The sequence below is a fragment of the Geospiza fortis genome, unplaced genomic scaffold, assembly GCF_000277835.1.
Source record: "Geospiza fortis unplaced genomic scaffold, GeoFor_1.0 scaffold79, whole genome shotgun sequence".
NCBI lineage: Eukaryota > Metazoa > Chordata > Aves > Passeriformes > Thraupidae > Geospiza > Geospiza fortis.
This window is the reverse complement of record NW_005054408.1, coordinates 2297181-2325013: the sequence shown is the minus strand read 5'-3', so window position 1 is coordinate 2325013 and position 27833 is coordinate 2297181. Positions and strand designations below refer to the sequence as shown.

Here is a 27833-nt window from a genome sequence, read left to right as displayed (position 1 = left end):
TTCTGTGTCTGCAGCTGGGGGTGACTTTCTGTTGCTAAGCTTCCTTGCTGAAGTATCTCCTGTAAGTTGTTTGACTTCAAATACAACACTCTCATGACTCTACCACTTTCTTCTTGTTCCTAACAGGACAGCATTCAGCAGGTACTCTTGATTTAGTGAATTTTGTTGGTTGTTTTTATCTTTTGTTATCAAGCATGTTTGTGGGCTTGAAAGAATTAAGAAATTCCTTGGAGGCATTTGGCTAAAAGTTCTTGATTCTTTAACTGCAGTAGTAGAATTGCAAGGCATTTATTTCCCATGTCCTAAACCTCCCAGACAGAGCTGAATATTTTACTGTGTTGTATGGGATATCACAAAACTGACACCATTCTATCCCAGACCACTGTGAAAACCCCAGTGACTTTAAAATACTTTTTTGGTCAGGAGAAGTGACATGGCACAAAGTGCCAGGTTTTCTTCTAAAGTCATTGCTTGGTATTTAAACTCTTCTGTGAAGGTGATGAACAGTCCAAGGCTCACAGCTTTGGCTGTGTTTGGTAAAGCTGGTTATTTGCCTCTAAATGTCACAGAAAAACCAGGTTGGCTATAATTACATGATGGCCTTGGTAGATGTAACACTTCTTTTAAAGTGTAAATAAAAATTCTCATCTTACAGAAGTGGCAAGGATCCAACATTGTCTTGAGAGGGTAACTTTGATGCTGCTACTACTCTGTGGGAAGGGTTTTGATGTCTATAATGTTCTGTGTCATACAGGAAATTCACTTTAAGAGTGACATTTTCTTTCCATATGCCCTTTACAAAAAATGAGGAAGGGACTGGAGGCAGAGGGGTGCTGAGAATCCCAAAGGCTTTGCTGTGGTTCCATTGTTTCCCTTCCCTGCTCTGCACTCAGCAGTGCAAAGGGACCCAGGAGAGCCAGACACAGTCGTGTGACAGGGTCACATCTGGCATGGGACAAACTGCTCTCTCTTGATGCCACAGTTCATCCTCTGTGGCAGAGAACTGACTCCCCTTCTGTGTGCTATTGTAAGGGTACATTCATTAATGTTTCTAAAGCATTCAGAGCTGTGGCAGTGGAGCCTGTGCAGTGACTTTTTCTGTTCTCTAGTGACTGTAATTTGTATAGTAAATATGCTGTGATTCAGAAGTGAAAACCAAGTCAATAACAAACCCTTTAAGATTTATGATTTAATCATTTAATTGCTAATAGTTAGACTAATTCTGCTGTGCCTTCATTATGATTTTTTTTAACTTGGTTCATTTTTATAACCTGGAAGAAAGTTTTAATTTTAGAAGTTTCAGTTGACAAAGACATGCTGGTGCTAGATATGTATTTCAGGTCATTGTCATTGTACACTATTTTTAAATTCAAGTGCCAGCCAACTGAAAGAGCACCCTGTGTCTATGCTGGGCGTTCTGCATCCGTGCTACAGAGCTGAATTCTTCCAAGCTTCAGCACAAGGCCAGCCAGTTTACTTTTATTTTTTCTCCTGTTTAATGAAGGGAAATGTTCTAGCACCTTTTCATTATCACAGAACTAAAACTGGTCATGAAAACAATCCCCCTCCCTCCAGAGGCCTGTGCAGGCATTGGCCATTGTTAAGATGCTTGCCTATCAACAGCCACTCGAGAAAGAATTTTAAATGGTTTTGTGACGTCAAGGAGGCACAAGAAAACACAGTCTGGTGCCAAATTGCCTCCATCATTGAAAGCACACAGTAAGAAATAGATAACACAGAAATAAATCTTTTGTGCAGTAGCTATCTCACGATATGCTCTAGCGACTCCAGTAAGTGAGCTTGTCTGGTGTGTGTAGGAACAGCTAAAGAAGATGAACTTTCAGAGCCTCATTTTCTAATTTATGATTAATGCAAAGGCAGCCTAATCTGTCTGACTTCCTGCTGTCTGCACACAATGTCTGTGGGGAGCTTGGACCTCGCACAGGGAAACGCCCTGACCAAGTTTCAGCCTCCAAAAGTGAACAGTCTGAGTACGGTGGACAAAAAACTCCATCTCTTGAATGAAAAGGTGGACAGACTGCTCCATTTCCAAGAAGACCTGACAGGCAAACTGCAGCAAGTGGACAGAGGCATTGCTGCTGTAGGAAATGGCATTAACAAGCTCACAGTATCCCAAGCAGCTCCTGGTGGCACAGACGCAGTGCAGAAAGACCCGAAGGAACTGGACAGCGCTGCCCAGGCTGACGTGCAGAGCATGTGCTCAGAAGTGTTGAATTTGATGAAAGCTGCCCAGCTAGATGCCTCCAAGCATAAGGAGAGGCTGGCAAAGATAGAGAAAAGGGTTGACACCCTGGATAAAGTTATTACATTTGTGGGAGAAGTATTAAAAAATTCTAAAGTAGTGGATTTCATTCTCAAAGGCATTGTGCCCTGGAAGAAGGGGAGTCTGCTGGAAATCCCTCTTGAGGTTGGTTTAGTTTTACTGTTCTTCATTTCACTTTATGACATGGCAGGGCTTTAGGCTCTCCTGTCAATCTCTTGCATGATGTTTAATTCAAGTTTTCCTTTCTGTATTGCTGGTCCAGGGTACTGCTGGGACCTTTGAATTGCAAGGCTCTTAAGGCAGGGAGCAAGCTCAAAACAGTGTCTGAGGTTCCTGAAGGGTGCTGGGCAGTCCTGGAATGGCTGTGAGGAGGAGATTGCTACTGGAAAGGAAAATTCAGCTTCTACCAGTGCTCAAAGCTCAGCAATGTCACCCAAATTAGTGACTGAATTGAGGCCCCAGTGTAAAGTTTGAGTGACATACTAGAAGCTTTTGGGGTTTTTTGAGAGAAGCTTCTGCTTCCTTGTTCATTCACAAATTCTGAACACAGCACCAGTTCCTGAGACCTGTGCTAGTTTATGGTCATGTTACTGAGCAGATTTACACATCCTTAGACATCTTATTTGTCTTTAGCTACATTTTTGTGATGCAGCTGTGACTTCATCAACTCCATTGACATCATTCACTCCTGAAGTCAAGTAGATCTTGTGTTTGCAAGTTCCCAGACATCAGTTCCCAAGCATTTCTTAATTATTGAGGACAGTGGGTGAGGAACAGGCAAGAGCAGTACTTAGTTGATATGGTGTTTAAAAATAGATCAGCCTTGTTTTTTAACAGTTACAGGCATCTGGAATTAGTTCTAGGTAATGGGAGCTTCCAGTTTTCACTGTGGCTTCTACCCCACCATGGGAATGGAAGAGAGAAAACTACAAGAGCTGGAATATATTTATTCATTCCAAATCTCCATGTATGTGGAGATGTGATTACAGTTAGGAGAATTTAGCTCAAATGACAATGTCCATTGGTATCTAATGCAAATATTTTTCACCAAAGCTGTAAAATCCTTTGATGGAAAGGTACATCTAACTCATTAGAAGAGCAGGGCAGTGCTTGATGGCAATGTACCTTTCCAAGCTTTCAGTGCTCTCCTGGTCTCTCTTTTTAAATGCCAGAGGCTGACAAGTGAGCTGGCCTGTTAGGAGACAGAAGAATTTATAAAGTGCTTCCATTAGTGTTGAGAACAATAAATCATGCATTAATTATCAACCTTAAATCTGGATAGAGATAAAGCTCAGTTCCAGCAGTCTCAGATTCAGTTCTACAGATTTTTGGAGACATGGGAAAGTCTGATGTGTTTTGGGTAAAGCTGTGTTATTACAGTCAGTGCAAAATGCCTGGAGACAGATACTGTCCTTTGCTTGATTTTGTGGATAGGCAGGTACAGATTGAGGTGGAATGACCTGTTGGTGACAAGCTGGTGGACTGGGAGGGGGTGGAGGTCTGAGTCCCAGGCTCCAGCCTGTGCCTTGGCTGGAGAACAGTCAGGGTGTAGTGGGCGAGCACCTTTATGGCAAACCCCAGTTTTGCAATATGACCATCACTGTCCTCCTTCTTTGTTTCTGGTCATGAACACTTTTTGAAATTGGAGCATGAGGTCACTTATAAAACCTTAAGTCCATCCTTTGATCACAGACTGCTGAGTGATATCTGAACTGTCTCGAGTTAGTGAGGCTGTGAGTGAACGTGACCTGGCTGGGAAACGTGCAGAGAGCACAGGTGAACAAATTACCTTGTGCTGAGCCATGTGCTAACTTGGGTCTGGATTTTGCAGCCTTTTGTGTGATGGCAGCACAGATATGCCCAAAGAGCTGCACAGTTACAGGGGGAGCACAGAAAAAGAACTTGCTGCCTGCTTGTTCCTGTTTTCCAGCCTTTGCTGTTTGTCCCAGGGCTCTGCTTATCATGGGCTGGGCTGGGAGTGGGGAGGTCCTGTTTGCATTTCTGGGTGAAGCTGTTTGTGACAGCATTCCAGGCATGCCTTGGGAATGCTTATGGAAGAAGTTTTGTGGGGTTGGAGTCAAACAAAGACTATGAATTGAGCTTCCTAGGTTCCAAACCTCTAACTTCTTACTTAAAAACCAGAAAAAAACACACCAGCATTAAACTGTCACTTACCCAAGGCTTTCTTTGCATGTAGGATTGTGCCAGAATAATGTTCACCCTGGTCATTGTTGCAGGTTTGCTTAGAGCTGTAATAAAAAGGGTAATGATTTTTTCCTACTTTTGCTCTTTGGGTGTTTTGGTTTTTTTGGAATGGGGAGGTGGGGAGGCTCTGTTCAGTCTGTAGGGTTGGTGCATGAAATCCTTAACTGCTTTTACTAACAGGTGAAGGGCTGATGTGCAGCTGTCTTGTAATCAGTTACCTGCAGAAATACTTTGTGTTGCTTATTTGCTTGTGCAAATCAGGATAGGAGGCTAGATCATCACTAGATTTTTAACTGTATGTCAACCACAGGAAATATGCCTTTCCTAATTTTGTGTAATGCTTTTTGCTACACAGAAGTCAGCTGTAATTTGGTTTCACATCTGTTGCTGTGTGAGGTCTTTAGTGGTTGTGTTAGAAAATATCTCTCCTCTCAAATAAACTGGGGGGAAAACACTGCTTAAAGATAAAAATCTGCTTCTGTTTTTAATCATTCTAAAGGTGACATGTGAAATGTCAAGTGCATACACAAGAGTTGATCTAAAACTAGAGGTTGTTTTTTGGCACCCCCTCTTAGCAGGTCAAATAATGAATTTTTAGGTACCTTGAGACAAAGATGTTTTGACAAATGTATTCAGAAACATTACTTTTCATTCTGTCACCAGCCAGAAAGCAACAGAAATGCAGCATCATTTCTTTTTCTACTGTCTCAGGTTTCACATGTCATACTTTTTAATCAATGTGAGTAAAGATGACAGAAGGCAAAAAACCCTGACAGTGAAAATTTTGGAAAGCAGTGAGCTAATGTATTAATCTGTTATGTTGTTTTAAAAGGATGCCTGCCTGCAAAGGCAGGGAGAGACTGGAGGAAAGAAGTAAACAGAGCACTGACTAATAATTCAGAAGAGGTGTGACTGTCCATTTTACAGAATGCCTACATAGCTGCAGGAACCTAGTGGGAAATAGACACTTGGCTGTAACTGTAATTTCTGTGTTCCCCTGTTGTTTTTAGGCCAAAGATAAGTCTGAGGAGAGTGGTGCAAAACCTAAGCATGTGCTTAGTAACAGAGGAACCCAGACTGAAAGCAAGAAGCCTCTGGAAGGTATGTATCACTCCAGGCATGCTGCAAGCTTTGACTCTAGAATGTGCAGCAGACAAACTGGAAATTAATAGCTTGCTATTTCCCACTACCTGAATTACTCAGATGTAACTGAGTAACTCTGCCTCTCAGTACTGGGAGAATAGAATTGTTCTCACCACCTTCACACGATGATTTATCCTCAGGATCAAGCACCACAAAAAGCTAGAAGATACAGAAATTAAAAGGAGTGCTTTTGTTTAGCTGAAGAGCTGGGGTTTTTTGAGTTGGGTTTCAGTGAGCTGAATTCAGAGAGCAGAGCTTGTTTGGAGATACTGTGAAGATAGTGACCCTATCACATAGCAAACCCAATAAATTCTTTTCCATTAATACCTCTGAAGCAGCCCTCCCTCTTCCCCCTCTCTGAAAAAGGGATGTGTTGGCACTGGAATATCTTTTTTTGATCAGCAAGTTTCACTGGTGTGTCAGGGCCAGATTCCTATTTAGGGTGCATCTGTCAGGGCACTGCCCTGTTGCACCCACTGTCAGTGCCCGTGGAGCTGCAGCAGGGGTGAAGGTGATGTTGAGCAGGCCCTGTCATGCTGCTGTCTTCACAAATTGTCAGTGAATCCTTTGCCTTATGGGCTGTCCCCTTTTTAGCTTCATGGCTTTGGAAGTGACAAAAACAAAGCAAATGGTCACAATTCTGACCCAAAAGCTGCACAGAGTTGTGAGCAAACCTTAGTTGCTGGTGATCTGGGCATGCTGAATGTTAATAACCACAGCCATTGTCATGGGAAGGTGATGGAGAGCCTTTTAATCCTTTTGTGCAAACTGCAAGTGGGCTCTGTCTCATGCCTCAGTGTCCCTTGGAGTCCTGCTGGGTGTGTCCCTACCCCTCTAACTGGGGAGAGGGGTGTATTGGGTCCTGCAGGATCTGCAGTGCCTTAAGTTGCCTTTATATTTGCCCACAAAGTGATTTCAGATTTTAGATCCAATGAACTTGAGCCCTGCAGGTTTTTTGTTTGCTGTAAGGAATCCAAGTCCAATGTGTGGCACTGCTGGAAAGCACCAGAGCAGGTGAATCTCTGGGTTTAAGCCATGAGCATTAGTACCATCTCCAGCTTGATGGTGTCAGGATTTTAAACCTTCTGGGGGATTCTTGCTATCTTTTCAGGTGTAATTGTAGATTATTTTGAGAGGTGTGTTGCTTTATTCCTCCTCTGTTTTGCCATGACTTTTGCCAAGGATAGTTTATTAATGGATTCTTTTATTCAGAGACAAAAAGCGTGAAAAAGCTGGATGAAAACAAGGGAGCGTGTGAGAAGGTGAACACTTCCAGTGCTGTAGCCCACAAAGCTGACTCCAAACCCCAGCTCAAAGATAGGACAGCCCAGCAGCAAGGGGTAGAAGGTGCTGGCAAACCACAGAGCTCTAAGAGCTGTCCACAGCAAAAGGACATCGATGTCAAAGCTGTGAATCAACACAATGGTCTTCCCTTCGTACATCAAGATCGTGCAGGCAACCAAAATGCTCCTGGTGAAGGCCAGAAGGGGGACAGAGCCCCAGGCCCTGCTGAGTGCCACAGGCAGCTCGTTCATCAGAAGCCTGGCAAGAATGAAAGCAAAGCTGCAGTGTCCCGGGAGGCTGCGCCCTCCACGTCCAGGGCCATATCTGACACGGGCTGTGAAGTGACACACACCAGGTAATGGCCTTGCTGGTGGCTTTCTGGGGGACCTGGAACCTCTCCATGGGTTACAAGGGAGAAAAGGAAAGCCAGCCCATTAAAGGAGGCAGCTCCTGCGTGGTGGGAGAGGAGGAGAGACCCTACAAGGGTTAAGGCAGGAAGCTCAGGGGGCCCTGGGTAAAGTTCTGTGCAGCCCAGGGCTCAGGTGGGACAGAGGGGTTTGAGGTGTGCTCACACAGAAAGGTGACCACCACAGAGGAGCTCAGGAAGTTATAAACCACTCACTCAAACCACTCCCTCCCTCCCAGCTCCTTGGTTTCTATAGCCATGGGGGTGAAAGGAATTTGAGATATTTATTAGTGTATGACGAAACCAAAGAATTTCTGTTTGTTCTCCTCAGTGTTTTCAGTGTTTTGGTCACCTAAAAGTTGTTCATTTATTCATCTCTATCAGGCTGATATTTTCCTGATATAGGTGTTTCGTAGTCCGTTTTCCTTTGGATTATTTATCTGGGATTTTATTTTAATCCCATTTATTTAAAATTTTAAAAGCCCACACAACAGAAAACAACAGAACCCCACAACCAAAAGACCCCTCCCAACTAAACCCAAATGAATGGAACTTCTGTGGCAGATTTAAACTGCCAATGCCGTCTCTGTCTGGGTGGGTGCCTGTAAAGTGGTTTATATGTGCGTGTGGGGGTGACAGACACTCATTCATACACACCCACAAATGTATGTATGACTTTGGGTGGGGAATTTCACCATTGTTCCTGTGTACAAATGTGGTGTCTGAGTCCTGGGTTTGGTTTGGGGATGAGGGAGGCTGGCAGGTAAGTGGGAGGCAGAAGCTGGAGTAAACCCCAGGGGCAGCTGCAGCCCAGCATTGTCATGGTTTGGAGTGTGAAGTCACATGAGGGTGGTAAACACCTCTCTAAATGGATGCAGCTTCTAATGAAGTTTGTAAGCCCACACAGAGGCATCAGAGGAACATTGTGTTCCCCTGCCTGGAGAAGTGCCCGAGAGTCCCACTGAGCTCAGGCTTGTCTAGATAGCAGAGGAAGTGTTTGCTCAGAGCTGCCTTCAGCTGCTCTCCCAGCTCACACCAGGGCAGCACCAGGGTGTTAAGGGTGCAGAAAACGAGACATTTCACACTCTTGTTTTAAGAAAGCAGAAACATTTTCTTTTATAACATCTTCTGTAATGAGGTTGCTCCAGTGGAAGAGGCAATTACCTTTGTGAAAATGAGGTCTGTTCTCTCCCAGACATCAGAAGCTGGCTTAATTTACCATTGTATAAAATCTCCTTTACAACTTCACAAGTTTCAATTCAGCCTTGGTAAAATCAGACTGCTCATGACAGTTGGAGCTGTAACAGTTGACTCAAACATTATCACTCAAATGTCTTTGATGGAGTTTAGGAGCACAGAGAAATGGTTGTAACCTGTACTCTTTTTAGGCAACACAAGAGGGAAAAACAGATTAAACTTTTCCAGTAGTTAAAATGTCAAGAAAAATAGTATTGCTGGAGTGAGAGAGTTTATCAAAACTAGATTTTTAAGAGAAAGCTGTGGAAAGAATGCTATCCCATCAGAAGACCCAAACCCAGATGGCTGAGTGCACAGGTCAGCCAGCTGGAAGAGGACACAAGCCATCAGATTTGTAGAGCCATGTGAGCAGGCAGCCATTTAGCTAATCAGCCTGTAATTTGTGCAGGCAATCACTATCCTCTGTCTGCCCAGATGAGTGGTGTTTTGTTAGACCAACTGGAATAAATGCAAAAAGTGGGTAAGTTTTCAAATGTGGGGTTAACTCTTTGCAGGGTGAGACATTTTGTTCAGCAGAAGGGCAGACATGTAGAGAGAGGATGACACAGAGAAAGAGCCAGTATGCTTTTTGGTGCTCTGCTCTCCCCTTAGTGTTTGTGATCCCAGCAAGATTGGTACAGTTAAGTTTTATCCACACTATAGAAATGTATGGGTTTGAAAAGGCACAGATTTTTCTTCCCCCACAAAGTTACAAAACCCAGGCTGGCCACCTGCATCAATATCAAATGTCTCCTGTTTGCTCTGCAGGATATCCATCAGTGTACATATGACTGACATGAAAGAAAAGATTGAGATGGCCAAGGAGGGAAATGTAAGTGACAGCAAAGGTAAAAGTTCCAAAGTGAAATCCACACCAGCAGACTTGAAGGGAGTCAAACAGCAGCCTGACAAATTAAAACTTCAACAGAGTACTAAAAACATCAGCTCCAAGCCAGACTCAGAAGTTAAGGGGGACAATAAGCAAAATGAACTTGCACCTCAAACAGGGAAGCAAAAGCCATTCCTGAGCAAGCCCAAAGTAGGTGAAAAAGCTGAAGAGAAATCAGAATTAAAACGTGAGCCCATAACCTCACAGAATACCTCTGCAAAGGAGCCTGTGAAAGATGCAGGGGTAAAAGTGAAAATCCATCAAGAAACAGCAAAAGCAGAAAAATGCCCAGCAGATACCAAATCTGAGAGGAGGGGATCTGGGACTGCAGGAGGAAGCAGACATGATGCTCAGCAGGGTACAGGAGAGGCACCAGAGAAAACCAAGTCTCTGGCAGCTGGCAGAGCTCTTCCCCTTCAAGGAGAAATCATTGGTAAGTTGCTCATAGTTACTCTTGAAACTTGTACATTAAGGATTTTGTTCTATTCCTGCCTGTTGTACAGACAGCAAGAGCAGGAGCAGTGCTCAGTAGAGCACTCATGTCTTACACTTCAAGGGCATTTTGCATTGGGTACCTTTGACTATGTGAATAACAATTCACAGATTCTTTTAATAGTAACTTTCCTTTTAAAGTGTGTTTTGGGGAAAAAACATAGTTTAAAATAAAATAGCATGACATGTATGTGTGATGAGAAGTATGAGAATTTTGAAAAAATCGATTTTCATTAGATGCAGCATTTGTTCCTTCAGATAGAGGGTGCAAACCAAGCACACTTCAGCACCTATGGAGATCCAGAGCACAGAAAAGTACTGCAGGAAATGTTTCTTGTTGTGGCCTGCTGTGTTGTTGGCCGTGGGTCTCTTGGTTCCTGAGGGAACACCTGGTTGCTTTGTCTCAGGGAATGCTCTCTCCTGGCAGCACATGTGTGTGTATGCTCCAGAGTGTACAGACATGGGCAGGTGACCTGAGTGCTCTGCCTTTCTGAGCAGGGGCTGGAGATGAGTTGAATACATGTTAAATTGCAGCCTGAGATTAACCTGCAGATTAATTATGAAATTACTTTCAATGGGGGATATAAAAAATGGGTTTAATGAAGCTTTACCCTAAAAAACCTTGGACATTAAGTGATCACAGTTAGCTAATTTAGGTTACCACAAACAGACTAAACTTAGCAGTTGTCATGCTAATAATTGCAGCTTTAATTTGGAAACTGTCTGCAAAATTCTTGCTGCTAAGAGGAACCCTATGATTTTATCAATCACTGTCCTCATTCCTCAGTGCTGTGTATTTTTGCTGGTTTTTCTGGCTGTCAGGTAACAATTAAAAGATGTGTCATTTTTTTCAAACTTTCAGGTAGTATTTTCTGGTGGCCCTTTCTGTTAATGCATAAACTAAAATGTTGGTCTCCTAAAGGTGTCCGGTGGGTTAAAAAAACAGAGTGGAGGTTCGGGAGGTGGGATGCTGATCTCAGTTCTGGGACTGTGATCCTTGTCCGTACAAGGGATTTAGCAGTGAAAGCCCCTCATCTGCTGTGGGGTGAAATCCCTGGTGTGAGGAGGTGGAGCAGGGCAGTGGTGAGTGCAGCAATGTCACAGCAGTCTGTGTCCCCTGCAGATGACAGCCCCTCTCCTCCAGCCCCGTTCGAGCACCGCATCGTGAGCGTCAGGCAAGCGGAGGTGACCGCCAGCTACTCCGTGTGTCGGCACCAGGTGCTGGGGGGGTAAGTGTGCCTGTCCCCGAGCTCTGGGAGCCCTGCAGCTGGCCCCAAGGGCTGTGTGGGAGGGACAGACCAGCTCTCTACAGCCACAGGGGCTGGGTTCATCCTGGAGCCCTGTGGGTGGTCACAGCTGCTCCTGCATCAAGGATGTCCCTTAGATGGATGGTTTCTGCCCCAGCCCGGTGTTCAGATGCCTGATTGCCATCCTGGTGACTGTTCTTTTCATTTGTTTTAATAATCCTGGCCTCAGTGTTGTGGGAAGAATCTGTACCCTTAAAGGCAGACAAATTCAGAGTATTTGAAAAGTCAACAAAGCCCATTAGGCCAGGCAGCTTCCAAAATCTTTTTTTTTTTCTGTGCTGAGCTGCACATTAAAGAAAACTAAGGAAGAGTTATAATTATTTTGACCTTATGTTTAGTTTTCAGTCACAGGAAGTCTGCAGCTGCTTCAGCTTTTGTATTCCTGTATCCTTACTTATGTGACAAGAAGGCTTGATTTACACATGGATCCACATACAAATATGGCTTAATAAGTATAAGCAATGTGATGCAACAGCAGGGAAGATGGTGGTTAGGAATCATCCCAAGGGGCATTAACATATCTGCATGACATGGGGGAGAATTTACAGCATGCCAGAAATGCAGGCTGTGGAGTGACTACAGTTACTGGTCTTATGGTCATTTAAAAAGTTCTGGGATCAGGACAGAAATATCCTTGTTAATAGACCCACTAACATATCCCTGAAGGACAGCAAGGGGGTCCAGTTACAGAAGGGAGCCAGAGCATGGCCAGGCCATCATACCTCAGCAGGACCAACGGGGTTTAATATTTTAATGTAAGCAATGAACAACTGGCTGGAAAGACAAACCTAATCCTTCATAAGCTGAGAGAAAGAGGAGCTCCATGCTGCTGGCCACCCGACTCCGTTCACTTTGTCCTGGGCTATTTTTGCTCATGATAAGAATAGTTCCAGGAGAGGTTTCTGTGCTAAACTGCTTTCCCATCTTTCCCATCTTTCCCATCTTTATCTTTTCCTTGGCATCCACAGGGGGCGTTTTGGGCAAGTCCACAAGTGCACGGAAATATCGACGGGGCTCAACCTGGCGGCCAAAATCATCAAAGTGAAAGGAGCCAAAGAGAAGGTAACCCCACTGCTGGGAGCTCTGAGCCTGCCCTCCCTGCCAGGGCCAGCACCAGCACCACTGCCCCCAGCTGCTCCATGAGGGGCAGCTCATCCTTGGGTACCATCAAATACTGCAAAATCTTGGGCTTGCTGTGACTCTTCATCATCTCCTGTATTCATGATTAAACCCCCAATCCCCTTGAGATCTGTGCTGTAGCTGTTGTTGGGCTTTATAAATAGTTTTGGTTTGGTATGTTGGAATTCAAGGAGTGTATTTTGCTAATTTTTTGTTACTTTGTTTTTTTTTTCAGGAGGAAGTAAAAAATGAAATTAACATCATGAACCAGTTAAATCACGTGAATCTGATCCAACTTTACGATGCTTTTGAAGCAAAAAATAATATCACTTTGATAATGGAATAGTAAGTTTAAATGATCTCAGGAATTGTCAGATGTCTGGGTTTTCTCAGGTCACTAAAGCAAATAGGGAGGAATAATTCTGAGCTGTGAAGAAGTGAGTGGTTTCCCAGCCTAAAAGAGAGTTGATCTCACTTTCAGAAGGAAAAAACCAATGTTTTAAAGGTAATTTCTTCAGGTTAAAAGCTTGTCAGAGCTTTATCTCTGAGTAATTTTCTCTTCTGTGCAGAATTTAATTCAGTTATCAGCTCATGTGAAACAGCTTTCAGTTAGAGAAGTTCCATTTAGTAAATTTTGTAGGTTGAAGACTTATTTTCCCATGACTAGTAAGATGAGAGAATAACAGACACTTTAGTACTCCCTGTAGGTTCTCCAGGTCCCATAGGATCCCCAGGTCATGTGGGTTTGGGTTTGACATGTGTCCCCCAAATACTAGTGCCAACCTTCCCATTTCTGAATTTAGATTGATACTTAATTTCAAGAGGAATAAGTCACTTGAAGTCATTGAGGCTGCTGGTACACTTTCTATTGCATGTTTTGTTAGGACCCTCAATTACAGAGCCTAATTCCCAACTTGGAAATAAACTGGGCTAATGCAAGATTTTAGGGTTTTTAATGCTTTTCTGTGTGAAAATTTTAGTCTTGATGGTGGGGAATTATTTGACCGGATCACAGATGAAAATTACCACCTGACAGAGCTGGATGCCATCCTGTTCACCAAGCAGATTTGTGAAGGAGTCCACTACTTGCACCAGCATTACATTCTCCACTTAGATCTGAAGGTCAGTTTGTGCTCTCTGTGCTTTAGTGGGGCTGCTTTAGGCACCACAGAGTCTCTGATCACTGAGGAGTAATTTCTCATGTCATGGACTCATGTCATAAAGGAATAGAATTAATGGCTGCAATGAATGGAGCTTTAGAGATTGATTACTTTTTTCCAGTGTCTGTTCAGTAGCTTGCTTGGAATCATCTGGATTCTGGGCTTTTGCCTTTCTTAAATCAGAAGCTTTTCATTCTCTGTAGCATTCAACAATTCCCTTTCATCATGGATGAAAAAAACCCCACCCAAAGCCTCCTTGGGTAGAAATGCCCACAGTCTTTCCTCTATTTCCCCTGCCCTTTTTAACAGTGTACAAATACCTGTTCAATCATCTCCTATAGTTTGTACCTTTTACTGCCTGGAACCAACCTGCAGCAAAATTGCAATGTTTTCCTAATAGTCCCTTAATAATGGACACTGTTAAACAGAAATACAAACTGGTGTTTTCCTGCCTGTTTATCACCTTAGACAAATGACATTAAACCAGCTCACAGACAGTTCTGCAGCTGAACCCCATCACCCCCCCCCCCAGCCTCACCTTGAAAAAACCTTCTCATTGGGAAAAAAAAATTGGGTGAATTTGTGGCTTTTTATGGAGGGAATTTTGTACTATCTTTTGCTAGATATCTCTCTCAAACATTTAACTCAAAATATCCTCTTTTCTTTTTGTAGCCTGAAAACATCCTATGTGTAAATCACACAGGAAACCAGATTAAAATTATTGACTTTGGATTAGCAAGGAGGTAAGAAAGTTCAGTTGTGAATTATTTTAAAAAACAAAATCAAATCAAACTCACCAACCTCTGACATGTTTCTGGTAGTTCTTTGGGGGGGGGTTGTGTTTTGATGGCTCTGTAAAAATTCTGTGTGAATGAGCTTAGCATTATGCTTTTGCAGGCATGAGTTTTCTGCTGTGTGCATTAATTATCTAATTACTTTTTCAAATAACATTTCTCTTTACTACTGTTCTAATTATCTCAAAATTATTCCCCATGTAGAGCTTTTACTCTAGGGACTCTGTGAAGGCTCCCAGAGACTTCTTGACTGCAGGGTTTCCTGGTGCAGGTTCTAATTGTAGAAATTATCTGCTAAACTCTTCAAGTAGTTAAGTTGATTGAAGGTAAAAAAAAGAAAAAAAAATATTTGAGCCATCCCATGTGAAACAGGAAGCCCTCAGAAAAATAGGAAATTTTTTCCATTCTTTTATTTTGCTTGTATGAGTTTAAAGAAAAGCAGTGGGAGCATAGGGCAATTGCCCTAGAATAAAAAGGAATTATTTCTACTATTATTAGGACAATAAGAACAATAATATTTCTCTAATTATTTTCTAAATCCTTTGAGATGTTTCTTCAGCTAAAAGCTGGTTCATTCATGCATATGTATATTTTTGTGCTTGTATATAAGTGTCTCTTCAAGGACTTTGTTTCCATAAAATACTTGTGAAAGGAAAAAAAAATACATTGAGTTTGGGGTTTTGTTTGGTTGGTTTTTCAATTGGGAGGGCAGTTTTGCAACAAGATCATCCAGGAGAAAGGGATTTCCAAGCAGTGCTGTAGTGGTTTGTTCTGTCTGAACACAGATGTGACTCCAGTTGCCCTCAGTGGCAATTGTTACTGCTTCAGTTTTGTAACCTTTCCCTGTTTAGCAGTAGCAAAAAGAATACAGTAATTTTCCCCTATATGGGGTCACTGTTACTTGTTCCCAAGCCCAAATAATCCCCTTCAGTCCCACCTCAGTTATATTGAGTTATATCTGTGGTGCAGGTGTTCACCCTGAGCTGTAGCTGGGGACATCCCACTAATCCAATGCTCTCCAAATCTTGTCTTGTCAAAACTGCTTTGTTTGTTTTATGGGTTTTGGACAACATCTGGAAAGCATCCTGTGGAGTCTGGCTACCACTCTTTGGTAAAACTGCTGCCACTCTTTGGGGGAGCCCTTTGCAGGGTTCAATGTCCTTGTTCTTCCTCGTGGCTTTGCTCTGGCACAGGGACAATGATGGAATACTCCCTTGAGGTCACCCCAGAGCTGCCCTGGCTGCCAGCACTCCCAAAAGCTGTGCCTTGCTCTTCCCTGGGGGGATGAGCTCCCAGCTCCTGACTCGTGGCTCTTCTCCTGGTACAGGTACAAACCCTGTGAGAAGCTGAAGGTGAATTTTGGGACTCCGGAGTTCCTGGCTCCTGAAGTGGTGAACTACGACTTTGTGTCCTTCCCCACGGACATGTGGAGTGTGGGTGTGATCACATACATGCTGTGAGTGCCCCAGGGCCCTGCAGGCCAGGCTGCAGCAGCCCCTGCATCCACCTGGCTGTGACCAATCCTAATGAATTCTGCTAAAACCCCCAGCTTTCCATACAGGGGCACCTCGCTGTGTGTCCAAAGTTCTAAACAACAAGTGAGCCTTTGATAACTATGTAAATGGTCTTCTTCCTTATCATCTTACTTAGCAAAGTTAATTGTGTCAGGTTTTTTTTTTTACTCTGAAAAGTTGCCCAATATATGTGAAAATTTTAATTTTGATTGTGTTTTTTGAGGACTTGAATTAATTTTTAAATTTGTAATCAGATCATTTTATAATCTTAGACTTGGTGTGCATCTTCTCAGGAGAATTAATATGATCTGTGTTGGGCCATGGGTCTGAGAAATGACCTGTCATGAATAGGGCTAAAACTTTTCTCTGACATCTGGATGGCAACCATGGACAGCTTGTCTGTCCAATGTCTCTACCTTCTGAGGAGCTTGTTTTGCATCCCAGAATCTTTCACAGACATTTTCTGCGAACTGGATAGATTTCTGGTTTAAATTTGTATGTTAGCCAAAACCCAACTGAATGAAGTAATAAATGATGGAAGCAATAAAGATGGGCTTAGAGACTAACTGTAAAAAGTAATTTATTGTTCAGAATTCTGTTTAATTCAAGCCACATAAGGATATGGCCCCCAGTTTGGGAAAGCTCTTGAGTCCCTCTAGCTTTCCTAGCTGGGAAAGCACTGAAGGATGTCCCTAAATCCTCACTGAATCCATTCCTTAGGGACTATTAATGGTGCTCCCTGACCTGAGTGAACTGCTAGGGGGTGACACTAAATTACAACACTTAATTGCCCCAAACTGTTGCCTTATCATGGCAGGGACTGAGAAGTGGAACCTTCCATAGCTGAGAGCCTTTTCCCTCCATAAGATAACAACAGCTACAAAGCAGAGGATTCATAGAAGGAAAAACACACCTTGCATATGATAACTGCTCTTCTCCCCCCACCCCATCTTTCTTTTTTTAAGGCTTAGTGGCCTGTCCCCATTCCTGGGAGAGACTGATGCAGAGACAATGAATTATGTAGTCAATTGCAGCTGGGATTTTGATGCAGAAGCATTTGAACAGCTCTCAGAGGACGCCAAAGACTTTATTTCCAGACTGCTTGTGAAGGAGAAAAGGTACCTGGGTCTGATTGTGAGCACAGTGGCACCAGTGATATTAAATTCTTACCAGCCAGTTGTTTGGATTGCAGCCAACAATGAAAACTTAGTATGTGACATTTTTGTGTGCTGGCTCTGGGCTTGCTGGGCAGTTCCTCAGTGATTCAGAAGCCCCTGTTTTAAAGGAAAGTGTCTGTGTACCCTGACTGAGGAAAGTTGCTTTTTACAGTAGCATCAATACAGGCGGAACACAGGAAATCCAGAAGGATTTGCAGTATAGGAATTTGTCTCTAAAGCTTTTGCTTCTCTGAGCAAAAACTATTTCACTATTTCTATTGTTGGTTTGGACTGTCACAAGCCTTGACAGAAATTGCAAAAATGCCTCTTGAATGCCATGGAGGATAAATGGAAGCTGCAGCTGTGAAAATGTGCATTGTTCTCTTCTAAAGTGGTTTACAGGCTTTTGGGAGATACTAGGGAGCATTTGGGACTTTGCTTGTGGCTTCTCATTCTTGGCTCCACTGAGATACAAAGTGATTGCAGATATGAAACAATAGAGAGAGAATGAGGATCATATTGATGTCAGACCATGGCTGGGGGTTTGGCTGGGTACAGAAATTTTTCTCTTGCTGAGTAGTGATACAAAACTAATCAAATCAGGAAATGATGCATACAGTAAAACAGATTGTGTGTTTGAGGGGAATTCAAAGGAGTGCTTAGAATATTAACAGCTTCCAGATCATTACCTAAATCAGACAAATCAGTTCTAGTACTAATTCCATTTTGAACAATAGGTTGCTATGAAAAACAAAGAATTAAGTGAAATTTAGCATATTGCCAGCAGGAGAGATCGAAGGATTTTTTCTCAGACTGTAATGATGATTTGCTGTGAGACTGTAAACTTTGGAGTTTTCAATTTTTCCATGCAATGGGATTAGGGTGTCCAGAGGCACCCTCTCAAAGTCTGGTTAGGAGCTGTGAATGAAGGGAGTATGTGAGAGAAGAGTGTTGTCAGTGAGTGGCAGAGCAGTGATCAGCTGGCCCCCTTGTTCACAAGGTGTGTGGCCCCTGCTGTCCTGCAGCCCAGGCACCTGTGCCCTGCTGGGACAGTGGCTCTGGCCTTGGGCAGGGTCTGCAGCTCCCTCCCTCCCTGACTGCTGAAACTGGGGAGGGCAGGCAGGAATTGTCTTTTCATCAGCTCAGAGACAGCTCAGACAGAGCTCAGGAGTTAGGCATTGGCTTTTGATTCGAAAAAAGGCAAATTAAACTTTGTTCTCAACAGCTCTACCTCAAGATTTCCTCTATTACCATATAGTTCCCAAACCTTTTAGGACAGGCTGTGGCATTTGGGCCCATTGTTGGATGTCAGGATATTTAAGTATGCTTAACTTGATCCAAGTTTAGGGTGAATAGACAATTGTGCTTTTTAAATATGAGGCACAGAATATGCTTTTTAAATACGAGGCACAGCTTGTGCTGTCAGGACAGACAGATAACACCACAAATGTTACTATTCTGTTAGCAAAGTTCTGAATTTGCATAACAAAGTGATGCATTAACTAAAGCACAGCTCAAGCGAGGCACTGCAGAGCCAGCAGCAGTCCTTCATCCTGCTCACCCCTCCTGCTGGAGAGTGCAGGATGCTGTCAGGATCCCGGGCACGGGCATTGCACCCGTGTTCGTTCATTCGGGGCAGTTTCTTTATCCCCAACTTAATCCCTGGTTTAGGGCAAATTTGGGAGAAAACATCCAAAAGGGGGCCCCTCCCCCCAATCGGTTCGGGAAGGATTCCTCGGAGAGAAGTGGAAAGAACCTGTTTATTTAACAGGCACAGCACCCCTAGCACACAAAATGAACAATATCGGATACTCTCGGTGTTCCCAGGCCCCAGTCTGGAGCGGGCTCGAGTGGTTCCAAAAAAGGGAAAGGAAAAACAGTCCAGGGAAAAATTCAGACTGCGTAGCTACTAACTGATGAGCAGAAGCAAATAGCAAGAGCAAAGCGAAAAGCCAAGCAAAAAGCAAAAGCAGCACTACGTACTGCCCTGTCTGTGTGTCCCGCCAGCCGCGGGGGAGCGGCTGATAGCAAAACCAAACCGAAACTTTCACTCTTCAGAGCCAGTCTTGAAGGCACTGGACATAATATCCAGCATAAACAGAACACACGGATGGGGATACATCATCACGTCACCGTAGGACACTAGCAAAGAGGAGCCCGGGGCCCTGAGGAGGGGAGCGGAGGGCCGGGTTCTCACGGAGCTCTCGGGGAGCGGAGGCCCGGGTTTCACGGAGCTAACCCTAACCCTAACCCTCACGGAGCTCTCTCCCTCTCCCCACAGCTGCCGGATGAGCGCCACGCAGTGCCTGAAGCACCAGTGGCTCTCGGACCTCCCTGCCAAGGCCCAGCAGTGCAAGCTCCGCCTCAAGTCCCAGCTGCTGCTGCAGAGCTACATGGCCCACAGGAAATGGAAGGTGAATGAATCTGCTTCCACAGGGAAATCACAGCACAGGCAGAGCCATTCCCTCCTCCGGTGGGGTGGCTCACCGGTGCCCACAGGCTTTTTGGTTCTAAATATCAGTCGTGAAGTCTGTTTTCACCTGTAAATGACGTGTTTGATCCTGCTTCTATTTCTCACAAGTTTGGTTTCAATTTTCACACTGATTGGTGTTTAGAAGTTTTTTACATCTTTCTTTCTACATGTTCAGAGGCTTCAGATGCTACTTTATATTAAAAGTTCATTCTCTTTATACTTTTCCCATTGCTAACAGTTGCACTGATCTGTTGTCACTAAGGAGTAGGGACATAACTTAAGGCAGTTTGTGCCTCCCACTGCAGAATGGGAGTGTGGGAGAGAGGAAACAAACAAACCTAGGTTTAAACCCATCGAGAGAACTCTTCAGGATCTTACTGATAACTCCAGGCTCATTCTGAACTAAGTTTTTATGAAGTGATAGGTAATAATTTGTGATTGAGTCTCTATTTGATTGTAGATGATTGATCCTAAAAGGTGAACACGGTGATCTTGTTAGAAGGGAGCCTGTGGAATTGTGATGCAAACTCAGGATCATTTCCTTCTCTTCTGTCACTGGGGAGTTGCATTTCCTTGCCAAGGAGTTAAACCAGAGCCTTACACTTCTTTCAGTCCTGCACTGCAACTGCTTGATGGCAAACTTCTGCACTTGCACTTTAAAGATGACACAATCTAAAGACCCATCACTGTACAATTGATAATAACACTGAAGAACCTCACAGTGCTGTGCAGGAGCCACTGCAACCCACACAAGCTGGGGGTCACTAGAGGGAAATGGGTTTACCAGGAAGAGAACTCCCTGTCAGCTGCAGAAAAGTTCCTTTGCCTTGGTTTCACTCACACTTGGACTGTTCTGTTCTGTTCACAGAAACACTTTTATGTGGTGGCTGCTGCTAACAGGCTGAAGAGATTTCAGAGTATGTCTGTCAAACTTGCATGAGCTTGTGTGAAACCTCCACCACTCCTGGACATGAAGGTGAACATGAAGGTGGAAGGAGGACTCAGCGTCTCCAAACATTTCTATCCCTGTTTTATAACATGAGGTTTTGGGACTGTCTTCCTCAGTTATTTTGTGTGTTAGTGCTGCGGTTCCAGAACGACCTTAAGGAAGAAACACAAGATTTCTAAAAGCAGAAGCTACCTTGTTTGTTTTTACGAGTTTTTAGTTGTTCTATACAGTGGTGGAAAAACGTGGCTGTTACTGGGGCTGACTTCTTGCTGGAGGCTTTGACTCTGCAGAGTATTGTTGGTGTGTTTATAGCAGAAAATCCCTGGCAGTTTTCTGGTCTCTCACATCAAGCACAGGATCTCTAAAGACTTTTTTTCCTGACTGATGGTTGTCAGTTACCAGCTTTAGAGAACTGCCACACAGTGGCACAACTTGTCCCTCAGGTGTTTGTTACTTAAACAAAAGATACAGACATTGTTTTCTTCTGTATTTCTTTCCAAAAGGTAACTTCCCCACAACATGAAGATGCTTCAGTGCAACTCCAGCTTGGATGGTTTTGGTTTGTTGTTTTGGTTTTTTATTATTCTATTCTCTCCTTTTAAAAATAGTCACTGCATAGTGAAGAACTGTGAGGAACCCTGGTTTGAGGTAACTTAAGTCAGTCCATCGCTGCTGTTTCTTAGGGCAAGTTGAATTGAGCTGAACTGATTGAACTTCTGGAAGGAGATGTGTGAAACTGCCATGCGTACAAATCACCTACTGACTGTTTGGTCTATGCAAAAAGATCTCACGTTGTAGAGAAAAGAGAAGAATTCCAGGGATTTTATGTTTTTAAAACTTGTGCTTTCATGGTCCATGACTGCAGCACTTCAGTTGCTAAGTTTTAGTTTGATGATTTGTTTTTCCTCTCTGGAAATTTTAATGCAGTATGAGAAGCTGGTATGGTGTGACATGCAAAACAGGGTTCATTTCTGATAGGTTCAGTGACAGGGAAACAGTGTGTGTTGCCAGACTCTGCCTTTAGTCCAGTTAGGAGGTTGAAGCCTTTTCCCCCTCATTTAGCTCCTGAACATTAAACTACTGCTTCACAATATTAACTTATTTTGGATTTTAAACTCTTTTCTTATGCATAGAGTGGGAGTCACTTACCATCTCTCAGATAAAAGTACAATATTATTTATTAAACCTGTGGTTTCCTGTTCTGGATTCTGCAAAACTCAGTGTGAACTGGATGGGCTCTTAGGAAAATGGAAACTAGTATTACTAAAGTGGCTTTCCAGGAAAGGCACCTGTAAAGTTCCTTTGAACTTTATGGACTTTGACACCCCTTGAATTTGCAGAAGTGTTGGTTGCTAATGATGAGGTTTGTAAGACTGCCTTACTCTGGTCTAGCTATTTTTTCCACTCAAGTGCTTCTCACTTTGCATAGTCCTGGCTTTTTTGCAGCATTTCCAGAATTGGGACAGAGAAGAATCTTGATAATTTATCACCTTCTATGAAGGCCCACTTTTGTTCATGTTTTCCTTCCACGGTGTTTCTGCATGCTGAATGTCATTGTATTCATTGGTCTGTATATTTCTGAATACTAATAAATTTCATGAAAGTGGAACAAGAATATTCATCAACACTGGTTTAAGCCCTGCTGCCAAACAAACCTGAAAGTATTTCTGGGTGGGTCCAGAAAACATGCAAGAGAAATGGAACAAAGACCTCTTCTCTAAGCTTGACTGTGAGACACAAAAAATCTGTTGCCCAGTCAACATCCTTTTCCTCTGGATATCTTCCTTCTTAAGGCACAGGCATTGCCTCCATGTTTCTTATTTTGCATTCCAAGTACCTGTACCAAGAAGATGTCATAATACAAAGCTTTTCTTTCCAGTGCTTTTGTTGTTTCTTGGAATATTTGGGACCTCTTACAAAAGCACAAGAGATTTCACTCCTATACACAAGAAAATAAATAAAATTCATTGACTGAACAATATTTATTAAAAAAAAAAAAACCTAAAAAATAAGGCTTTATTTCTCTGCTGGCTTTGCAGTTTAACAAGGCACTGCTAGTCCCCTTCCTCTTATTTCACTGACTGCTTCCAGCCAGGGGCCCAAGGGCCTGTAACTTATAACTTATTTACACCTGAAGTAGCATTAGAATGTTACCCTCTTCTTGCAGCAAGAGAAGGAAGCTATTCTACCCCTAATGCCACAGCCTGTGAGCAGTCACACACACTTCCTGTAAAGTCCCACCACTCCATGGTGTCATTTATTAAAAATAACATTCTTAAATACTTAAAACCTAAATAAAAGCAGCTGTCTGCCAGGCAGCCATGCTTCACATGCTACTGGATCTCTTGTTAGAGGAGAGGGAGAGTTAAAATCAAGAGCAAGCAGCAGTTCCATTACTGGGTGGCATTACAGAGTCACAACTCCTTGTCTCTTGTGCCTTAGCAGCATTTTCCAGGATTTTCTTTTTCCATTCCTCATAGTCCTGATTAGTTTCAGTCTTTGGCTGTTTACTTGGCAGTTCCTCATCCTCTTCAGAGCCTGTGAGGAAACAAGAGAGCCCATGAGAGGCCATCATGGGCAGCATGCTGCTGGGGACAGACAGACAGACAGCAGGAGGGATAGCACAGCTGTCTGATCCTGTGGGTGCTGCTCTCCTCACCTGCTGTGACAGTCACCTGTGTGTCTGAGCAGAGCAGCTGTCCTTCGTTCCACTGACACTATCCAGGATAAACCCCTCTGTCCTGCTGCCAGGCTCTCTGTGCTCCCACAAAGGTCTGAGAGCATCATGGCCCATCACACAACTCCAACATGAGCAGCAAGAAAGCTCAGAACCACTCCAGTGAGGTGATTGTCTCTCACAGCTAAACACAACTTACCATCTTCCTGCTCACACTGCTCCAGGGTGCTCTGCAAGCTCTCAGGTGTCTCTGCAGCCAGTGGAACAGCTTCTAAAACAAACAAGTAAGTTGTTTTGCTTTTGAATGGTATTTGGGGCTCCAAGGGTGGCTTAAATGTAATTCTTTGACAGCAGTGCCACCTTCCACAAGTACTGTAGTCCAGTCAGAGCAGTTCCCTGGTCCAGACTGATGCTCAAGCTCTACAAGAGGTACCAGCACTTCAAGTATGGCACTTCAAGTGGCTGCACTTCAACTGACTGGCTGCTTTCATTAGCAAGCTGCTGCATTGGTAACCACAGTGATCCACCATGTTCATTGCCCCAAACCACACTGGTACCCTTCCAGGTCACTCAGGCAGGATTATCAATTATTTTTTTCCCTTCTATTCCATTCCCACTATTTTCATAGATACCCACAACAGGCAGGAGGCTGTGCAGGTATACAGATGCACACTCTTCCCTGAATTCCTCTGGAAATTCCCAGCTGTCTTTAGTTGCTTTAGTGCTGGGGTAATGTTTGGGTTTTTATAGGGCACACACCTAGGAGAAAGTAGCAGCTTTTGGGGTAGATTCAAGCAGCATGTTGCAAGAAACATCAGGGTATGAAGACACAGTGAGACAGGATAACTTTCAGTGGGAAAGTAAAAAATGAAAGCCTGGGAAAAGAAAAAGGAGAAAGAGGAGGCAGCAGAAATACAAGGACATTAGGGCACATATTGTATTTCTCCCCCACAAAAGGGAGCAGAGAGAGCTGGAGGCTCAACAATGGACAAGAAATATTCCTGACATCTGCCCAATGTATGGGATGGTGCCAGGGAATGGTTGAGTTGGTAACAGAGCAGCAAGGCTTATGCTTGTTAATCTTGCAGTGGGGGAAAGGAAAGCACAGGAGTGAGTCAGCCTGAGAAGATGTTTGTGATAATTTGTGTGCCAGGTTGCCATGTTAACAGGATGCAGAAACCAGGCAAGAGGGAGGAATCCAAGATAGGTCAGGTAGTATGGGAGAAGCAAGGAATAAATTGCAGCAGCAGAGACTGTAAAGAGCAGTGAGCATTGGAGAAGAGAGGAAAATATTTTTTTTGTCCTTGTCACTTTTCCCCTATTTTTGTTCTTGCTAAGCCATTGCAACTTCTCCAGAAGCAAAGACTGGGAGTGGAACTGGGCTGCAGGAAACATGTTGGAATGGAATGGACGGACAGATTTGGCTGGAAGGGGACAGCTGAAAGTGATCAGACTGAAATCACCAGTGGAACAGGATGGGGCACTGTGAGGCCAAAGCCAAAAACTTACTGCTGAGCTGCTGGCTTATCTTCTCCATCTGATTGCACAGCCGGTCAAATATTGCTTTTTTCACTCCAGATGTAGCCACCATTTTAGTTTTGTCCACTTTTAGCTTCAAACACCTACAAGAGAAAGTTATCTCTGTACAAAGCAACACTCCAGCAACTATCACTTAGGTGAGGTGGTCATTACTGTACCAACATTGCCTGTGAGAATGAGGAAGGCAGGCCTGACTTTTTGTCCCACCCATCCATGTGTTACTCAGAAACAAGTCTGGTTAAAAACCAGACCCCTGCACTACTCAGTCAATACAGCTCAATTGAAACTCAGGATGAGATGAACTTATATAAGGAATTGTTCTAGGAAAAGGCAACTTTTCAGATTTTCAGGGAAACCAGGACAAAATGCCACCATAACAAAAGCTGAATGTGACTGAATGTGTCAAGAGAGCCCTTGTCAGGAGCTGTGCAACTACACACACCTGTACTGCTGAATGTGACTGTCACAAAGTTTAATAATGCTGAGGGAGGAAGATCTTTGCATACAAGCAAATTCTTCCCAAGTGCTAGCTGAGTCACACACCTCTCTTAGCTGACATGTGCCTACAGCTTTCAGAGCCATCTCCCAAATGCTACAGCACCCTCAGGATGGGATGGTGTAGCTCTTGGGGCTTTTCCTTCTTCAGAAAGGCTTCTGAGCACCAAGAAGCAGCCATTCTTGCACCTTGAGCAGCATTTCACCAGAAGCCATGTAAGCTTTTGCTTTGTGCAGTGCACACTGAAGATTTCACTATGAGGAAAGGCCTGGTTTGCCCCAGCTTTGCAGGAGCAGGGCAGCAGGATATGCTAAGCAAGACCCTGAGTGAATGAGCTGCTGCACTGGCTGGTGTGTCAGCAGGTATTTCATTTCAGCCTGCAGAAGGTCTCTGGGCTGCACTCACCTGCATGCAGTGCACAGAGCAGCTGTTACAAACAGGGGCTTGGAGAAATCCAGGTCTGCTCGCTGTGCTTCCGAGAGGCTGCACTCGTACCTGGGGAACAGCAAGAGACACTTACAGGGCATTTGCCTCACATGAAGCTCTCAAATCCATCTGTCACTCAGACCTTGAACAGGTCTGCTGGGCCACCTGGGCCTCTGCAACCCAATCAAGCAGAAACAGCTGCCACTGGCTGAGAGGAGCAAAACAGGTGAGGGAAAGAAGGGGGTTGGGATGATCTCCTCTTCTGGAATTAGAGATGTGGTAAACTGGGGATCTGGAGCAGGCATGTCACTAAAATCTACTTCTTGTGCTCCTGATCCACACAGCGCTTTTAGCTCTCCCTAACATCTTAAAATGTACAGTGAGATGCTTTCCATAAATCCATCCTACAACAGAAAGCAGCATTACAGTTTCTCTGTTCCCTGGAATGTTACAGAGAGGAAGGCTTATAAATGGAAAATGACAAAGTGGATGTGCAGCACTGAAGAATGTCATTTTTTTTTGTCCACCTGCCCCAGGCTATTTTTTCCCAGTTTGTATTAAGTGCCACCAAGCAGGCACAGCCTTTGTGCACTGACCTAACAGCATTAAACGTGTGCTGCCAGGGGGACAGCACTGAGCTCTTCAGGGACTGCTCTGCTCAAAGCAGATCATACAGAATGGGAAATTTTAGTTAACTCTGCTGAATCTCCACTGAAGTGTTCTAGCTATTGGTTTTACAGGTAGAGTGATGAGTATTTTAAGAGATCTCTATCCCCAAAAGGGAGGATTTATTTCTAGTGAACATTACTTTTGAACTGTGCCATGATCAGCAGTTAAATGGATGACTGTGATGCTATGGGAAAATACAGGGATTTAGAGTCCTATATTTTTTACACTGCTCCCAGCTGAAAAATTCCTAGTTGGACAGTCAGTTGCTGAGATTCACAGACTATTCTAAAAAGTGGCCCAGCTCATGGCTGGATTTTCAGTGCTAAGAACTCGCCTCAGTGCTCCAATCAGTAGGAGATATCTGGCCCTTCCAAACATCAAGCTCTTTATACAGCTGAACAGCTAAGAACCCTACTTGTGGTTCCCAGTGTGCCCACCAGAGCTTCCTCACCTCTGCAGGATCTCTGAAGCCATGGTCACTGCCTCTGAGCAGCAGAACTGCACAGCCAAGTCTCGCATCCCCAGGCTTTGGTTCACCCCTAGCAAACACTCCAAAGACTTCATGGAGCTCTGGTAGGTGGTCTTGTTCAAACCAGAGAGTTTAACACAATAGCTCTGTCAAGAAGACAAAGACAAGCCTCAAGAATTAGCAAGAGTCCTTTCTGACATCTTAATCAGGCAACCAACACAACCGTTAAGTACAGCAGCTACATTAAACATATTTGTACAATGAATAAGGTATGTCTTGACTGCACAGAAAAAGATTAAGCACCTAGGAATGCCACATCTTCTAATGCAGTGATATTTTTAGGCTGTTTTACTGGGAGTAAGGTTTGACATTTCCATATATGACATGGCCCCTTCATCACAAGGTAATTAGTGACCAAATTACCAAAGTCTGGGTTGAAGACATGATGAACACCTTCATGGAGTCAGGTCCAATTAAATTCTCCTCTGCTGTAAATGGACAATTAGAATAGGATATACCAGGCATTATTTTGACAGGTCAGTGCTCCTCACCTGGCAGATTTACAGATGGAGGTTTACAGGTACTCCTGCACTGAGAGATTCTTAGAGCAGCAGCTTCCTTCCCACAGTAAAAGAGACACCTTAAATTTAGCACGCTTGTTGGTAATCTATTTGCTACTACGAGAGTTCAAATTAAGTTGACATTATACCAAAGCAAGCTCACTTTGTGAAGGGACTATGATGGTGATCTCAATTTTCACTGTTTCAAACGGAACAGTGAAAGGTCTACCACAGCAAACTGCGGGATTTAGGGGCAAGTTAGTTATTATTTCCTATTCCTGCTCCCAACACACACTAGAGAGGAGCGGGTTTGTGGAGTCAGGCAGAATGCAGCAGTCAGCCAAGTCACACGCTCTTACTTTGTCAACCGGTTGTTTCATGAACCCCGCCGCCAGGTCCAGGCACATCACAGCACTGCTCGTCGCCGTCATTTGAGCCATTAACCCCGTGCACTTCACCTGCGACAGCCGCAGATACTCCTCAGCTTTTCTGCAAAACACCCAGAACACAAAGCCCTCGTCAGAACCACCGCGACGAGGCACAATGTCCCGCAGGACTCGAGCCAAGGTTCCGTAGCCCGGCTGC

General features: G+C 43.9%; 2 protein-coding genes across 2 annotated transcripts in view; one reads left to right on the top strand and one right to left on the bottom strand.

Moving 5' to 3' along the window:
• Positions 1-1685: 1685 nt before the first annotated feature.
• Positions 1686-22331, top strand: MYLK3 (myosin light chain kinase 3). Its single transcript, XM_014309172.2, has 13 exons — positions 1686-2428; positions 5500-5590; positions 6845-7271; positions 9327-9880; positions 11063-11168; positions 12215-12308; positions 12601-12710; positions 13346-13487; positions 14198-14268; positions 15647-15775; positions 16799-16951; positions 19272-19404; positions 20332-22331. The coding sequence occupies exons 1-13, from the start codon at positions 1916-1918 to the stop codon at positions 20401-20403; spliced, it is 2595 nt and encodes an 864-aa protein (XP_014164647.1). The 5' UTR covers positions 1686-1915; the 3' UTR covers positions 20404-22331.
• A 48-nt stretch (positions 22332-22379) lies between these two features.
• The window catches only part of ORC6 (origin recognition complex subunit 6), a 7504-nt gene continuing 2050 nt past the window's right edge, over positions 22380-27833 (bottom strand). The window contains exons 3-8 of the mRNA XM_031061307.1: positions 27608-27829; positions 26671-26834; positions 25530-25619; positions 24599-24711; positions 23289-23360; positions 22380-22950 (exon numbers count right to left, since the gene is read on the bottom strand). Coding sequence (XP_030917167.1) covers positions 22784-22950; positions 23289-23360; positions 24599-24711; positions 25530-25619; positions 26671-26834; positions 27608-27829 — 828 coding nt within the window. The 3' untranslated portion in view covers positions 22380-22783. The remainder of the gene's footprint in view (positions 22951-23288; positions 23361-24598; positions 24712-25529; positions 25620-26670; positions 26835-27607; positions 27830-27833) is intronic.

Bases quoted from the DNA above. Each gene is read 5' to 3' on its own strand.
- MYLK3 (XM_014309172.2), top strand. From the start codon at position 1,916: ATGTCTGTGGGGAGCTTGGACCTCGCACAGGGAAACGCCCTGACCAAG. The intron at 5,591-6,844 runs GTATGTATCACT...TCTTTTATTCAG, and splicing joins AAGCAAGAAGCCTCTGGAAG to AGACAAAAAGCGTGAAAAAG. The intron at 19,405-20,331 runs GTGAATGAATCT...TTCTGTTCACAG, and splicing joins TGGCCCACAGGAAATGGAAG to AAACACTTTTATGTGGTGGC.